The 18,288-nt window shown below is 41.6% G+C and overlaps 1 protein-coding gene across 1 annotated transcript in view; it reads right to left on the bottom strand.

Moving 5' to 3' along the window:
- The window catches only part of PDE3A (phosphodiesterase 3A), a 247,002-nt gene that overhangs the window by 92,730 nt on the left and 135,984 nt on the right, over nucleotides 1-18,288 (bottom strand). Inside the window, exon 2 of the mRNA XM_031597803.2 lies at nucleotides 1,071-1,121. Coding sequence (XP_031453663.2) covers nucleotides 1,071-1,121 — 51 coding nt within the window. The remainder of the gene's footprint in view (nucleotides 1-1,070; nucleotides 1,122-18,288) is intronic.

The raw sequence follows: 18,288 nt of genomic DNA, 5'->3' as shown, positions 1-18,288 counted from the left end.
GAAAAATCAGATCTTAATCCACCTTATACTGTATAATGAAATGCTAAACATCCTGCAAATTTCAAGATGGATTTGAAGTAAGATATGAGGCAGAAGATTAAAAATCTTAGGGAAAAAAAAAATAGAATTCTACAATCACTAGGGCAAGAAAGTTTAAGGACAGCACTGGAAATAGTAAACCATGTATATTAACAAAACAAGTAGCAGCTTTCAGATTCACATACAATATTTTGTCAATAAAAAGGCTGCTTCTCCAGTGATTTTTGCAAGGGAGATTATGAAGGATACCCCAAGAACTACCCTACTGAAATTAAGGCTGCAAATAGCAGGTAGTTTCATAGCAGCAGGGCTTGTTTATTATCCATTTAGACTTAAGATATTCACAAATCTTTCATCTGAAAGAAAAACAAATCTAAAATACAGAAGCCCTAATAGCATATGTATATAATTTCAGTACCAGACGGAGATACTGCTTTTCCCTAGCATGAAAATTCATAAGCATCGTATTAGTAGCAGTATCTCCCTTGCAGTAATTCTAATTCTACAGATAACTGTAAAGAGTTTCAGCGTGATGCTATTAACCGTAATAGCATAACTTCCTTTCAGCGATGAGTCAACAGCAAACCAGTAACTACACATAGTTTCCCTCCACCTCCCTGTACAGTTCTAACACCACTAATCCCTTTATTATTGAAGAAGATGAGATGGCCATCCAAGTTTTACAAGTTTGTCAGGATTTTTTGAAAGAACATACGTTATTTGAAATTGCATTCCTCTGTGTTGCTATTTTGATGAATACAGTAGGGTAAGAGATGCTTTTTCAGCACATGTGATACATCTTTCTGATACTAAAATAAACTTCTTTCTGCTGTAATACTCAGCTCTGCTTGGTTCAGCTGCTTGGATTAGAGTTCAGAAATTACTGTAGACAAAGCTATGACAGTTTTATGCTTTTTTCTACTGGTTCAATCTTTCACGTATTAATAAAATGAACAATTTTATCAGTCTTAGAAAATCTGCTTGAATACCTCAGACTTACAAAAAGAAATACACAATATCATGTAACTGACCTGTGATCCTCTGGGTCCTCGTTTGTGATCCCATTCAGAATGTCCCATGAGCTAAAAATAAAGCACAAAGAAAAGCACAGGTAAGTGATAAATAGCACCAATTTGCTTTAGTTGAAACATTCACGCTTTGATGTCCATTAAAAATTTCCTTTGAGAGGAAAAATATCTTTTATGATTTAATTCACACATCTTTTAGCTTCATGATGAGAGTGAGAAGTCTTCGAAGGTGTCATTGTAAGTTTGTACCTGTATGGTCAGAGCCAAATCATATCGAGCATCACCATGAGCACGACACTGCTTGTGCCAGTAAAATTTTCACTGTCAGATTCAGTGTTAGCCAAATGTTTGCAGCAGAACTGGCAAAAGGAGCGCAGACATTTCAATGAGCTCACCAAATCCAGTGGACTCTTTGTTAAGTAGCAGTGTAATTTTTTATACCAGGCATGAAAATCAGTGACAGCTTTAATTTCGTCTCATCACTGAATTATTCTAGACTTCTCAAGGTAATAAATGAGTAGAGGTACATCCTCAGAAGGTAAGTTGGGAATCATTGCATAAAAGGAAAGTAAAGACAGAGTATAAAGATGATGGATTCTTGTGGAAATTATGAAGATATGTGATGGTAGTATGTGGCTCTCGAGTTAAGGGAAGCATTAATTACAGCCCAACTTAAGCTCTCAAATCCCCTGCAAAGCACTTCAGCAGGCTGTGTTGTGAAAAGTATTCAGGCGTTGAATTGTGTAAGATGGACCCCAGCAGAAAAGAGTCTTCATCTTCTTCTATTACACTTCATAATATACTTCAGACACCTTTATACACTTCATAATGATGTAAGGGGAAATTTTTTACTGAGAGAGTGGTGAGGTGCTGGAACAGGTTGCCCAGTGAGGCTGTGGATGCTCCATCCCTGCAGGTGTTCAAGGCCAGGTTGGATGGAGCCCTGAGCAATCTGATCTAGCACTACCAACGGGCAGCCACGCCTGTGGCAGGGGGTCGGAACCTGATGATCCTTGAGATTCCTTCCAATCCAACCCATTCTATGATTTTATGATAACAGTATACTAACATAGTCGCTCACTTTCTTTCTCTAATCAACATACAGTTTGCATATTATGTCTGTCCTTTCCATGTGAGTCATGATGAGGAAACAGAAAAGAGGAGAGAGGATATGCAGTAGGCTTCATTACTACTATATGTACCTGCAGGTTACGTGCAAACATGAACTACTGACACCAAAGCTATTCTCAAACCTGCCAAAAAACCTAGGAAGGCCCCATGGAGTGACCAGGCTCAGTGTAGGGCTGCCCAAGCTGCACAGCACACAGGTCATACTTCTCAGTGTTCTGCCAACACACGTGCCAGCCCAGGAGTGCACTGCTCCACAGTTGCCTAGGGATCTCTTCTAGGTAAGCTTTGCCTTACCCAGAAAAGCACAGATTAATGCAAATATTAAAATACAATGATGACAACAGGAGGGTTAATGTGACACTCGGTGACTTACACTTGAAAGCATTTTCTTACTCCTTTCCCCTCCCCCAAAATTCCTTCCTAAAGGAAATGCCTTCTCCCACATTAGAGGTAGGCAAAGAGATTTACAACCTATGCTTATTGCAACACATTCATCCTAGGACAAAAGAGACTAGAAATACTTTTGAAAAAAGTGGAAAGGCAGACACATCTCATATGAAATCTGTATCTTCACCATCAACTGTTCTTAGTCATCTTCTTTTCTGGAACTTACTACATGTAATTGCCCACTCCCATAATTTGAGACAAACTAGCCACAGAGATAAGTATCAAAGATCAGAAGTTTCATTCTGTAAAAATACCCAAACCGATACAGCCTTATGACTAACCTTGTTTTAATGCAATTATTTTCCTCTCATATTCTGTTGGTGGGAATACAGGCTGTGTCAGGTTTCCTGACACTTTCTCCATGCTGTAGCGTTTGCTTATTTCTGTATTAAACAGAGCTTTGATGTTTATGAAAGCTGGCCTCTTGGTAAATGATCGGTATGGAAAAGATACAAGAAATGCATCCAGCAAAGGCTATGTGCCTCACAGAATCTCTGCTCAGACCCTCATACCTATGCTGACCCTCTGTCTCCTGCACCTCTGTACCAAAATCTCTTCTGTTTCAATTCCTCAGCCCCCATACCTTCAGGGGAAGCGCTGTCCGCCTTTTTCCTTTGCTTGGCTGAAGAAAAAGTAATTTGGCATGAAGCTGACCACCTGCTACTTCCAGTATGATAAAGGATATCTTTACCAACAATGTCTAACAATGCACTTAACACAAAATAGATGCCATTTCACAGTTAAGAAAAAAGGCATAACGCTACAGGTTTGACTGTGGTTGTTGTGCTTCTCTTATAGACGCTTGGAAGCACATATCACACCCTCAAAATACAACGCAGCATGAGATCCCACTGCAAGGTTTTTCATGCTCCTATCCTCACCAAATCCACAGTCTACTGAAGAGCAAATGATGGCCTAAATAACACCATGAAGATTAAGAAACACAGTTAAGTGTCAAGCTCAATTACGATTTCCATTGGAGGTGCTGGTAGTGTGGCTGCTGGTCCAATAAGGCCCAGGGAACCTGAATGACGTGTTGCAGAGGTGGTTACGTGTGACCACCACCAATTCTCAAGCTCACAACCAGACCTGTGCAACATACAGTCACTTCAAGCACAACTCATTCACCCTGTTCCTCAGTCACAGTCTGATGCTTCACATCTTGGACAGCTCCTGGAGCACTCTCCTGCAATTCCTTGGCCCCATTACACCCGCTGTTGTGCCTCGCTGCTTCTCCTGTGTCTTTCAAGGGCCTTTTGGTCAGGTCAGATAAGGCAGCTAAGATGACAGTCCATTGCCTCTAACAACTATTCCTTTCTCTACTTTTCAGCATTTAACTACCAAAATCACTTACTGAAGAGAGGACAAAGTCACCAACGGGGCAACCTGTGATAAATGTATTGGGACCAGTAGAGCAACCCCTTGCTTATTTTGGCAATGAATCTGGTACTGTTATATTAGCAAACTACTACCTCCTCATAGCACATCCATGAATCCATGTTTCATTTAATTTCTCCACAAATGTATCTTCGTGAAATCAGATGTGTTTGCATTTTTGGTGATAGATCCATTGCCCCTAGTGTAAAAGAATTGCAACATCACTGTTCTCTCTTTAAATGTCACGTACTATGCCATAACTTCTACTGAATTACCCTCTGGTTGTTACCAGCTAAAATGAGGAACAAAAGGAAGGAAAAGAGGAGTTGTAGCCTACTATGAGCCCTTGTCAATCCTAAACAGTTCATAAGCATAGTAATAAAATATATGACTATAAAGTCATTTTTCCTCTGATTTTTGTAATCTACCAAAATTTGCTTGGCTTTAAAATATATCTCTTCCTCACACTCTAGATAACAGTTTTCAAGTCATGCTAGAATGTTCTTGGCATATCTGCAATGGTCCATAGTAACCAAGGAGTGAAGGAAGAAAAAAAAAAAAGAGTACATTACACTTAACAAAATGGCTTCAGTCTTTTAGACAGAAAACAAACACAAAACTGTTGTAACAAAATCTCTGTCAACCTACAGAGGGACAATTGCATAGGTATGACACCCTTTAGCTCAACAAGCCACACTGTGCTAAATGAATCAAAGAACTGTATGGTTGGAAGGGACCTCTGGAAAGGCAGTTCAACTCTGCTGCTAAAGCAGGTTCCCTGGAGCGGATGACAAAGGAATGCATCCAGACAGGTTTTCACTATCTCCAGAGAAGGAAACTCCATGATCTCTCTGGCCAGACTGTTTCAGTGCTCTGTTACTTTCAAAATACCCTCATGTTCAGATAAAATTTCCTATGCTCCACTTTCTGCCCGTTGCCTCTGTTTCTGCTTCTGGGCACCACTGAAAAAAGCCTGGCATCATCCACTTAACTCCCCCTCATTAGATATTTATAAGCATTGATAGATCCCCTCTCAGCCTTCTCTTCTTCAGTCTGAACAGTCCCAGGTCTCTCAGCCCTTCCTCAGAAGGGAGATACTCCAGGACCCTCATCATTGTTGTGGCTCTTTGGTGAACTCTCTCCAGAAGTTCCTTGTCTTTCCTGAACAAAGGATCCCAGAACTGGACACAGAACTCCAGATGTGGCCTCACCAAGACAGAGTAGAGGTGGAGGATCACTTCCTTCAGTGCTCTTTTGAACACACTACGTGATACCACTGGCCTTCTTGGCCACAAGAGCACACTGTCAGCTCATGGCCAACCTGTTATCAACCAGAACGTCCAGGTTCTTCTCTGCAGAGCTCTTTTGCAGCTCCTTTACTAAACCTGTACTTATGCATGTAATTATTCCTCCCCAGGTTCAGGATCACACTTGCCCTTGCTGAATTTCATCAGGTCTGTCTCAGCCCAACTTTCCAGCCTGTCCAGGTCTCGCTGAACGGCAGCACAGCCTTCTAGTTTGTTAGCTATAATAACAACAGTCAGAAACAGAGAGAACGCACATAAACTACCAGAGTCAGAGTCAATCTTCTGAAACCAGAACATGAGGGGAAAAAACGTATTTAATTGGTGTGTGCAAGAAAACAGAGAGGCAGATAAAAGCACATTTGGAAGTAGAAGGATTTATGTTTATCACTAACAGAAGGGTTTATTCCAAACCCTCCAATTTCCTCTCAAAACTACTACGAATTGATTTGGTACAGAGTCATGGTAAATGACTTCCGATTACTCAATTACTGACCATACTGGAGTTAAGTGTACCAGCAGCAGAAAAGGTAGGATAAAACCAAAATCAAACTCACACATGCTGACATGAAGTTTATCTTGCTCAGAAGGCAAGCATCTACTTTGAATTTCATCCAAAACTGTCCTGGAAGCCTAGATCTGACAGTTTTAACTTAAAGAGGAAGGCAACTTTCAATAGCAAGAACAACTCCTGCATGTTTAAGAATGTTTAAAAAGATGGGCTCCATGGAAGCCAACTGGCTCGCTCTACCCTATAAATTGGCTAACAGGTCCGTAGGGAAAACAGCCTCCCTCTCTCCTGGATCAACCAGACATGAGGGTCAGGAATGGAGGAGGACAGGAATGGAAAGACCCTAACATCAAAATCATAGTCACAGAGAGAAAAAGAGGTGTGAAACAGAACTAGTTCATTCTCTGTATTTAAGCTGGGATCCTGTGCAGTACAGTGCAGATTTTTGTTTTTTTTTCCCTATAAACACTATGAAGTCTCCAGACTGTGTGGCTGTAAAACTAAAATTAGTATGCAAACCAGATGTACACTAATGCAATTATACCTGCAAAGGAATAAGGAACAGTATGAGGGGCTGAGATACCTATGCTAAAGTAGAAAAATTAGCATCTTTGGCTCAGCTCTCACCTCTTTAAGTGCACTTCTATTTGGAGGTTTAGCGAAACTCCCAGTATATGATTACACAAAAATCTCAACTTTCATTAAAATTCATAAGCCATATTTCTAAACCTCTTCAGTATTAGAGAACTGCAGGCAAATGTGAACTAGGCATACTGCAAAAGATCTGAATAAATCAAAAGAGAAAGTGAAGAATGACAAGTCAAATCTTCATAAATGTTTTTTTAGGTCGTGTTTTTCTCTTCATTGTCTTTTCTGGCCTTGGTTTTAATTTTGGCACCTTTGAACTGGGAATACTACTAACTATGCTATAGCTTACCAAAAAAAAGATAGAAAAGGCATATTCTTAATAAAATAACTTCTACAACTAGGTATAAATAGTAGGTGGGGGGAATAAAGCATTTAAAATATAAGCAGTTTCATGTATGTTATTAAGAAGGGGAAGGAGACCAGTAGCAGAATGCAACAGCGTTTGGAAACAACAGTTTTTGGTTTTTTTTTAAACTAAATATAATACTGAACAGAATTTTATTAGAGGGAATGAGCAAATCTTTTCATATTAAGTACTTCTGAGAACCAATGAAACAGAAATACTTAATGTTTAATAGGGGACTTTAAACCAATTCAGAGCCTACTATAATTCTATTCAGATTATAGAGTCTATTGCTCCGGAATTGTATTTGGCACACATTCACAAATACACACTATTTTTACAGCTATAAAGATAATTAAATAGTGATGACTATGAAAGGTGAGTACAAAGCAGAGCACAGGAATGCTACAGAAACAGGTCTTCTGCCCCATCTGACTGCAAGCCAACCAGTCAGCATCCAATATTCTCTGGTGAACTGTCTGCAAAACACGAATAGGATAATCCAAGCTCCACAGAACAGCTGAGAACCTGGAAAAAACTGCCTTTTTATCACTCCTGTTAGTATTCAGGACATGTAGCAGCAGTAAAATTAATTGCTGATGAGCTTCTGAGAAGTTCTGGCTGGGTGTCAGCCAGCAATTTTAGGAGTTGCTTATACTTTGGGAACCAGTCTCCAGCAGCGCTAGATAGGAGCATCCAACCATTTTACAGGCTGGCACCTGGCCTCAACCTTTGCCAAAGAGCAGAGCCTGTATATAAACATGAGCATAACATCTTCCCTCTTTGGAAGAGATTTTGTTGAATGAGCATGTTGAGGATGTGAAACAGTGTCTCACTGTTGAGTTCTTTGACACTGCCTCCTTACAGCTCGCGCTGAATGCTGCACAGTCTGATACATATTCTCTGACTGAATGGGTATTAGCTATGCTTCAGTCAGGATCATATTTCCACCGGTAAAAAGAAACTGTTTGTTACCAGCATGTAGGCACAAAATGTTCCCAATACATTTCTTTTTCAGTAACCAAAAAAAAAAAAAAAAAAAAAAAGCACAAATTATATCCTTGATTGCACATTAGAAGAAACATTTCTTAGAGGAGTCAGGTACATATCTTTTTGTACACGCTACTTTGAATGGGAATGGGACTGCTATGCAACCGGCTGATCCCTGCGCTCTGCTGGTACTAAACAAGGTCATCTACTGATCTTACTGACTTAGGGAGCATTGCTTTGGTGTGGACACCATCCTTGCTGCACGATGAGCGTGTATGTACACGGACACACAAAGGCATGACACACAGAGAGCAGAATGCTCCAATATTTAGGATACAATCCCTTTCTCACCCCGCTCACCAGCTCCCAGGGTCAGCCACATGCATGAGCTGTCAGAGCCAGAGCTGGGAGCCACATGCTTGCCCCATCGATCGCTCTGGCTGTGCTATCGGTGGGAAGAAAGCTCTCCACCCAAATGCTCCCAATGCTTCACAGCCCTGTGAACTGTCAAGGTCATCCCCTGTTCTGAGGCTGGTTAAAGAAAGTAAACCAACAAGTGAAAACGAAAAAGACAACAAGCTAACTAAATGAGTAAATTATGTAGAAAAAAAACAGACTTTCAGCTGCCTCCTCATCAAATAAGTCATTTCAAATGTTTGTGGGCTGCTGGACAACAGCTGGAAGCAGAGATACAATTTTTAAATCAAGGCGCAGCCAGAAAAAATGCTTTGCTTTGGATCTTGGTGCTGCTTGGAACTGCAGGCAGGGACAGGGAGGTGGAAGAACAGGCCTGGGCAGTTTCCTCACAGGAGCATCCCCTATAGGCATGAAGCTCCTGAAGCTGGAGTGCTGGGGAAAGACACATGCAGCAGGAAGAGAACTCGACACAGAGCCACGGTGGCAGAATGGAAGGGAGAAAGCAGGGCACTGTGCGAGCTGGGTGGATGCTGTGGCAGAGGAGGACAACTAGGAAGGCAAGAGAAGAAACCATTCTGAGTGCTTACCAAGGGACTCTGCTCCAAAGGAATAAAAGCCATGAGATCATATCTGGCGCTGGGCGAGACAGCAAGAGAGACTACATTTTTGAGAACTTTTCTCATGGCAGCGTATGACCTTTTAGAGTATTTCCAGACAATAAACTGCATCTGACTTCTTCAGGGATGCTGGCTTCATCGCATGGAGGCAGGGAGATGTATGGCAAAGCAAAGTGGCCCGGCAGGGAACTCCTGTGCCCATTGCTCCCTGCCATCTTTTGAAATGAGCAGGTTTAGCTTTCAATAGCATGAAGTGAAATTAAAAATGTAGGTGGGAAAAAGAAAAGGCAGGGGAATATCCACCTCCACACCCTGTCTCTGGATTTATATAAATTTTTGTCACAACTACTTAAACAGATGACAGTAGTAAAACAAATCCCTACAGGTTTTTCTTATTTTCAGTCCTACCATTGAATTTCTCAGGTACCTATTAATCTTTCATACATCAAAAGGTATTTTAAACAACAGGTTTTGAAGGCAAAGCTGTAAGAAACTACAGAAAAGATCTGGATTTTTTTTCTCCATTACTTTTAAAGAAAAGCAACTGTTTTAATTCAGTGACCCTCTAAGTACGGAACAGATGTGGATCTGTTATGAATGCAGATGTGGAACAGATTTCTCCTAGCAAAGGCTTCCTAAGTTAATAGCCTTATCTGGATATTTAAAAGATTTCCTTAATGAATGAACAAAACAACTTAAATGACCATAAGCAGATTTCTTATCCACTTAAACTGATCCGGTGGATGAATAATCGGCATGTTGACCTGGTGGATAAGTACTCAACAAGCCAAAGCATTCACCAAATTTTCCATTTACTCACTTTCCCATTCTGAGCACTGTGATGAAAACTAAAGCTCTAGAAAAAATATCTGTTCTAGTGAAATAAAAAATGAGCCTCTGATATTTTCCTGCCTTAGCCATGGCCATAATTCACTGACAGTAATGCATGGAAGAAGATTCCTTGGTATGGGAGTGTCAGGAAAACACAGCACTACCAAGACTCCTAAGTCTACTACCAAGCTGGCAAAAGAGCAAGAATAGAAAATTAAAAAGAAGAAAAAAATTACTATTTAAACCTCGCTTACTATTCAGAGTAGACACAGTAAGTGACTGGATTTCAAAGCTACACAGTCAAGTCCATTCTAGTGTAATTAAGTTCCTCAAAAAAGTCAGAAAGCTTATTTACTTTTTTCCATTGGGAATCATTAACTACGCATTAAGAACCCCAGTCACAATACCAAACCTGGCACAGGCTTGATAAAGCTTGCTTGCAGCTGCAGCAAAGCCAGCATACAGCCTGAAAGCACATTTTAGGTATGTAATTCTGATTTTTTTCTTTTTTTCAAGGAATCTGAACACTTCTACCAGAAATCTACTGTGTAGTATATGTTACTCATACTGTTTTTGCTTTAGTTTTTCCTCTCAATCTTTTCAGAAATTCCAGTTTACTATACAGTTTTTCTGCATTTTCTGTTTTTACTCGACAAAAGCTTTGAAGGCAAAATATTATTTGTTGCCCACCTACACACAGGAGTGTGAGTCCCGAGGAAGGCCACAAAGATTATCAGAGAGATGGATCACCTCCCCTATAAAGAAAGGCTGAGGCAATTCGGCTTGTTCAGCTTGGAGAAGATAAGCCTTGAGCTTATAAGCAGGAGGGGAACCAACTTGTTACACAGTCTGATACTGACAGAACAAGGAAGAATGGCTTTAAACTAAAAGAGGAGCGATTTAGATGAGATATTAGAAGGAAATTTTTTACTCAGAGAGTGGTAAGGCACTGGCACAGACTGCCCAGAGAAGTTGTGGATGCCCCATCCCTGCAAGGCCAAGTTGGATGGGGCCCTGGGCAGCCTAATCCGGTGGGTGGCAGCTCTGCCCACGACAGGAGTGTGGAACTGGATGATTTTTAAGGTCCCCTACAACCTAAACTATCCTGTGATTCTGATTCTATGATTCTGTGAGTGCCTGCTTCCTGAGAAATCAGTTCCTTGAAGATACAGAGGACTCTTTTTGCACAGCAATCACAAACACTTTGGAGGAACAGAAAGATGTTTAAGTGTTTTTCAGTCAAGCTCTCTGTATATTAGGTGAATTACAATGCTAACTCAAAACATGAAAGGTCAAATTGAAGGCAGCTGAGTCTCAATTAGTTCAATCAGTGCACTAAGCTAACAGTTGAGTACTTTCTGGCACACGATATATAAACAGGAATTTCCCAATGCAATTCCCAGTGGATAACTGTTTACCTCATAGGAAAAGAAGAAAAAAAGGAAAAGAGAAAACCCTGTCAAATCGATACCTTTACTGGCAATCTCAACGGGGGAAAAAGAAACAACAAAAATCTTAGAACTGAGTAGGTATGGAAGCTTGAGCAGACATTTACCCTTCAGAAGTGGTTCTTCTGTGAGGGAACCTAGCCACACTGATGTGGGAAGGATGAAGCATGACTCGCTCACGTCTCCATTGCATTTTCTTTGTGCATACTGGAGAGTGTTTTGGCATGGCTGCCAACTTGGAACCTCTCACCAGAACAGACAGCTGCTTACAAGAAGGAAGGGCATGAAGGGGACCAAACGCTTTGGTCTGAGAAGCTGAACGAACACTGCACTGCTGTTCCCCCACAGAAATGTAAATTCAGTAAGCAGCAGAACAAATCAGGTCTCTGCTGCTACTGCATGCACTTACTGAAAAGAGAAAACCAAACTTTTTAATGTGGCAATGTGATGTCTGACTGGTGTGAAGCATAAAGCCTAATGATCACAATAATCAGCCCTTGGTGAGGCTAAAGTAGGTGCAGCAGAGAGGCATAAACAGGTGTTTTGTTTTGTTTTGTTTTTTTTAAGTTTCAGGAGATAATTTTCCTGATGCCCATTAAGATAAATAGCAGCACAGTGAGGGAGAGCAGGGCTTTATTAATAAAAATGTCAAGACATCAAGAGTGAGGCCTCTCTCGAGTATATTAGGACAGCCCAGCAGTGCCTTCCACCAGCATGGGAGCAGCACTGCACCTGCCCAGGTGAAGCCTTGGCTCCCAGGGCTGCCTGGAAAACAGAGAACATCATCCTGCCAACCCTAATTCCAAGCCTGACTCCCACACAGACTTCTATCATTAATACCATGTTTTCCTAGCTATGAGGTTTCCCAACACAGAAGAATAGCACTGACATTTCAACAGTCAGATCCCAGCTAACAAATGTCCCAAAATCGCAGCACACAGCCTGGTAGCTTGCTAAAAAACCTCAATGTCAAAACTCAAAGTACATTCAGCTTAAACACACCCTTGGGGGGATTTTATACTAACTACTTTCTATTTCAGACTATTCACTTTAAGCTCGACCAGCAGTGCCTCATCATTCACCCAGGAAAACTTCCCTCCCTGCCACCCAATCTCAATCAACCTGCCAAATTAATTATCACCCTGCATTTGTCTATTGCTAAGAGGGGGGAAAAAAGCAAATAGATGAATGTAGCAGTGACCCGAGCAAAAATGAATCCTGTGAAACAGAACTAATTAAATCAGCTCAGTGATCTTCTCCCAGCACGACATGTTTCGCCCACCCCCTTCCCCAGCGGCCCGGCTCCTGCATCTCCTCCAGCTGTCCTAGGCAGCTTGTGTGGGATCAGAGCCCTGCCCAGCAGTAACCAGGGGTCTTTCCCAGTCATCATTTCACACAGGGATTCACATGAAGATTCCTGGCTACAGAGTATGTTTGGGGCCAAAAGCACAAGGATTGGAACACCCACCTCTGACTTAGGGGCTCAAAGACACCCAATGGTGATGCTTCCCTGTCTCAGACTGAGGTTCCGCCTTGGCACTCCAGTGCAGCCTCACACCAGAGCTGGCAGAGCAAACACAAAGAGAAGTGAAAGAACAGACACTGAACCCTGCGCTGTCTGCATTGCTAGAGCGGTGAGCACATCCACATGTGTGACCACAGCACTGCTCACCCTGCTGACGTTCACCAGACTGGCTCAGGTAAGCAAATTACATGCAGGTTTTAGACCTCTCTGTCCAAAGATGCAGAGTGACAGTGCACATAAAAATACATTTGGGCTGCAAATTTCACTGCTGCTGGAAGTGGCATTGTTTTCATGCCTTTGGACAAGGTATGAAGCCCTGTACTGGCTGATAAGGGCATGCCCATTATCAGCAGCAAGGACATCAAAAGCTCATGGTGTACAATAGCAGCACCCACCTCTTCTCTCAGCAAACTTCCCATTGCTTTTTTCTTTATGCAGCATACATACAGAGCAAGAGCAGGATAGGGAAAGGCAGCTCAGGGCAAGAAATTTGGGATGACAGGCCCGCATGGGGAACAACAGATCACCAATGCAGGATATCTTCACTGAGGAGCTGCAGTGCAGAGTCAATCCCACCTTGCTATTCTGTCTCTCCATTTTTTAACACAATCAGTGCTCCTTCAGATAGCAAGCACATCAGTGATTGACAGCCGTACTGAAAGACAGCAGAATGGGGATGCCTGCTCAGGATCCTTGTCAGGTTAGGTGAGGCCTTACATGCCAGAACCCTCCCTGATAACGGTGCATGGGAACAAAACAACAACACAGAGAGACAGGACTCTGAGTAATCTCTAGGTAGGTGCCTACACACGCAACAGTTTGTCACTCGCACCCATCTGCTGCTCCAAATCACACACACGCTGTCACATGTGCTCTTCCCCATCTGGATTGCAGAGATACTGGATATAAACAGACAAAAGTCAGGCACAGGAATGCTGGGCTTGTGCTGCACAGGGGAAACACCACTCAGTTTCTCCCCCTCCAACGGGAGCAGCTTCAGTAGAGGTTTCTGGAAGTCAAAGTAAATTTTCACAATGGCTGCAGTTTTTCTTTTTCCATGATTTTAAATCCTGCCTTTCAAACCAGTACATCTCTTCAAAGGCTTTATTTCGAAGATTTTATTTTTAAAGCAATAAAACAGTGCACATTGTCCTACAGGGATATCATAAAATACATTCCCCTGCAACACTGTCTGCCAGCACTTAATTCCACATGGTCACCCAGGCAGTGTTTCCATAGCGTCACACTGCTAACAGCAAAACCAGAGCCCACAGGAGGGGCAGACTCTATCATAGTGCATGTATAAGGGATGTATAGAATATATGCCATTTGGGGGTATCACAGTGTAAATGAATACAGTGGGTGGACTTCTGGAGTGACTGAGAACATGGCAAGGAAGGGATCTCCACAGAAAAAGGGATTTTGATGTAGGAATGTAAGAGTGGGCTTGAGATGTATGGCTGCCCCTGTTCTCTGTTTCAGGACTGCATTTTTGGTTCTGCTAAACTGGATGGCTGGAAAGTTGTTGAAACATTCTTTTTTTGGGTGACTGCTATAGAAAAAAACATCTTTTGCCTAAACTACGTTTATCATATAGGCTTGACAAAATTAAGAAGAACTTCTGTGGCTGCATATCAAGAAGCTTCATCTATTTCAAATGGAAAATTCTGAAATTTGCTTTCTTTCATATGACCTGCCCCTTCACTACTGGCCCCTTCTTTCCTAGACATTTATTTCTCACATAATCTGATTATGTGTGTTGCTGAAATAAAATTCTATAACAAACTTGATTAAAAAAAAACAACAAAAGAACTTCCTTTTCTAATGACAAGCTGTTCTGCAGTCCTTCAAAAACAGAGCCTTCTTTTCCATTCAACCTCATTACAAAGGCTTCAGCTCCTATCATCTTTGATGAAAAAGTAATTTAAACTACTTCTTCCTATGTCCCAAATATTTTTTTTCATCTTTGTATGTTCAGCTTCTGTAAAATATATATTTTTCTTCAGCAAGTGTCATTTCTGTAAACAGTAATACATCACTTTACCCTAACCCTGAGAGTCCAGATGGAAAGGTACTTGTATTTCTAGCTAGAAGGAAAAAAAAAAGGAAAGGGAACAGGAAAAGGAAAAGAAAGGAGAAGAGGAAGGGGAAACAGAAAGAAGGAAGAGAAGAAAAAACCGTAACACTGCTAAGTGCTAAAGAGCAGAGGAGATCTGGTCCTGTGACTACCTGAAAGAGATCTCTAGATCTGTATTGATGACAGATGCACTAATGCTAATTACAGTATTTCCATCAATGCAGCATGGCCTGATGTTGCCCTTTGTTTTTGCTCCTATGCCTGGGAACCAGGCTGGTCCAGCAGATTAGGTTAACTGCAATTATCCTGATTCTGTAAGATAGCTTTGAGTCTCTTATTGTTATTAAGGATCAGCTGCAAATCAGATAAATCTTAGCATCAACCACTTCTAAAGCACTTATTTCCAGATCACCATACACACTTGTAGAAAACATTTGATTTATCTCCCTTTCACAGATGGGTAACTGAGGCATTTACCCAGCACAGTTCTGTAAAACTGAGAACAGAAACAAATACCTCCAGCTCATGAGACGAGACCATAGGCTTCTTTTTGACCAACTATTTATGTCCAAGTTCTTTTCTGGGGGAGTCGAGGCAATACACCAGGGAACTGAATTATTCTCATGTTCAGCTGCCAGATCTTATCGCTCTTTTGGAAAATGTACTTTCAGTCCTCTAAATATCAGAGAGAGGACAGGCTTCAAATATCAAGAGCCTTCCTTTTTTAAAGTAAAGTAAAACGGGAAAGCTAGGAAACCTCAAAGGATCAAAAATAGTGCAACTTTCTCCTGTGTGTTTGTAGCAGAACAGCTTGCAATCCTCTACTCAGCTAGGGCCTTAGTTAGAGAAAACTACTTGAATGAAGAAGAAAATCAACAGCTGTGCCCCAAACCTGACCTAAAGCTTCCCCAAGTTTTAAAGATGGCGAAATCACTTCAGCTCCACACTGGGACACAGAGATTAACAGTGGGAGGAAGGGCTGCAGAGCTGAAATGCCAAGAGAATAAAGCATCCTCATGAAGCTTTCCAATTTACTCATAGCAATCAAGTGACTGTGGTACATGAAGCATCTCTGGCACAAAAGCATTCCCTACAAGAGCTTCACGAATTGAAGAGTATTTTCTCTCTTTCCCTTTCCATTTTTTCCATGTAATTTCTTTTTCAAAAGGAAAAATAGTAGATAAACTGCAGTTTATCCACTTTACTAGAACGAAACTGCTCCATAAACGTGTCAAAACAGGAGGAAAACAGAGGGTTAAAGGCAGGACGCCCCTGCACCTCTGGTAGGCTCAATGGGTCCTTGATCAGAATAAAGACTCTTTAAAGGAGAACCAGGACCACCAGCAACCTTGCTTCAAGCAGCAGCAACAAAAGCTGAGGAACAGATGCTTTATAAGCTTAAGAGAGCTGCAGAAGAGGAAAAAAATTTACTTCCCTTCTCATACCTAAATATAGAATATAAACAAGAATGTATACATGCTAAATATTTTTTCTAACCTAATACTTTTATTCCCCCACATCCGTCCCCTCTTCCCTAACACACGTGGTGTGGTCCTGGGACCAGGGCTTACAGTCATCCTCAGTGAAAGGCAGGTCATGCTGAACACCAGTGCTAGTTAGGGAGAAATCCAGGAAGCTCAGGGTGGACTAGGAGTGACAGCCAGTCTGGTGGGAGGAAATGGATTTTGTACCAAGCAGCTGCACAGAAGTGAATATTTGCAGTGAAGAGAAAATGCCCTCTTCTGTGGCAACCTGCAGTGTGAAGATGAGGAAGATATTGCCATAGAAAAGCAGAAGGGCTGCCAGGCAACAATTTGCTTAAAGCATATAATGGCATACTTTGTCGGCCCTATGACTAAAAAGTACAATTCAGTCTCCATAGATATAACGCTCTCAACACTATCAACATTTTCCAGTGTTAAACACAGAGGTGCAAGAAATAAGGAGATAAAAATTCAGAGAGATAAAGCTCAAAATACTTGGAACCTCTTCCTGTGGTATTACTAAACACTCCCATTGCAAGTTAAAGAAGATGCGTATGCTGATTTTCTGCAGTTGTACAGATTATTTATTGTCTGATAATTATTGTCTGAAGGGACAATAATTCTTGAAGCATTTCATGTTTTCTTAGAAATTCCAGTTCCTGGAATCTGAATTGGAGGGAGGAAAAAAGGAAGAGATAAATTTCCTCTTTGTCAGAAAGGAGCCTTCCAACTACCAGGACTGTAAAGGGAGAAACAAACAAACACAAGGATTGAAACCTGAGGGTTTGTAGCAGCTCCAGAACACAGCAGGTTGCCCTTTTGCTGGTGGGAAAGCCCCGAAGGGCAAAGCTCAGCTCTGCTCAATATCGAAAGCTAGGACAGTAGATATGGTAAACCATAACAAACAAGCTGCATCCTTCCACCCTGCGAGGAGGATGGACAGGACAGAACAAAATGCCAGAGCCAAAGCAAGAGATTGCTAAGAATAACTTTATCTTTTCTTCTTTATCTCAGGGGCCAGATTATCTTGGTTGCTACTTGAGAAGACAAGCCAATGCCAGCATCAGAAAGGTCAGAAAGCATGTGAAAATTTACCCAGTAGCTTATCCACTACCTAACTATCTGCTGTTGCAAAAGGACAGACTACCAAGAAATTCCTACCGACCTGCTGCGCAAATACACACTGAGTTTTGATTTCAAGAGCTTGAGAGACAGCTAAAAATGTGCTACACGGATACCGTAGCTCTAATATCCTCACAAATTCATTATGGTTTCAGTTTGAGGTAACTGAAACCATAATGAATTTACAAAATATTTCATTTTGAATGCAAATACTAGAAAGGAGCAGAAGGACACTTCCATGACACCAGAACCTCCTGTTTCAATATCCAGGAATAACAGCATTTCATTTTTTGTTTTAATACATAGCATTGGAATTAAAAATCTGAAAAGTAAGAGGAAAAACCCACACTATAGTTTCAGGCTCAAAAGGGTTTACTGACCCAAATCGGTTTTTCTGCTTTGGTGGTAATGAAACTTCACTCACAGAGTATTTCAAAATATTCAAGCTACTTCTTTTGGACAACAAATTGCATTCGGAAATCTTTCCTGAAATCCCTGCACAAATCCAGCTGTTGGGTATCTCTCCACATTGTGAGAGCAGCCCAAACTCCCCATCTCCCAGACCAGCCAACCTTCCCAAGGCCAAGGGGTAGAGGCACGCACCCAGCAGCCAGCTCAGCCCTGTGCTAGTGGCTGGGGATGCTGCAGCTCAGCACAATGGGATGGCATCGAGAGACAGCCCTAGGGAGAAAGGACCCAGCAGATTTCACAGAATGCAGACATCAGGGAGTAACGACAGAATGAGGTCAGACTCTGATCTACAACCCATGGAGCACGGCAAGCTATATCTAGGCCAACAGTTTGCTGTAATCTTGTTACTTAATGGGAGGCAGAGGAGAAGAGGGAATATCCTTGGAGCTCATACAAGAACCAAGTAATATGCACTTAAAAGCAGGCTTGAGCTGGGGCACAAACTGAGAGGACTCTCAGCCTCAGCACAAACACTTCA

This window comes from Phasianus colchicus, chromosome 1 (assembly GCF_987193195.1).
Source record: "Phasianus colchicus chromosome 1, bPhaCol1.hap1.1, whole genome shotgun sequence".
NCBI lineage: Eukaryota > Metazoa > Chordata > Aves > Galliformes > Phasianidae > Phasianus > Phasianus colchicus.
This window is presented reverse-complemented; position numbering and strand designations above follow the sequence as displayed.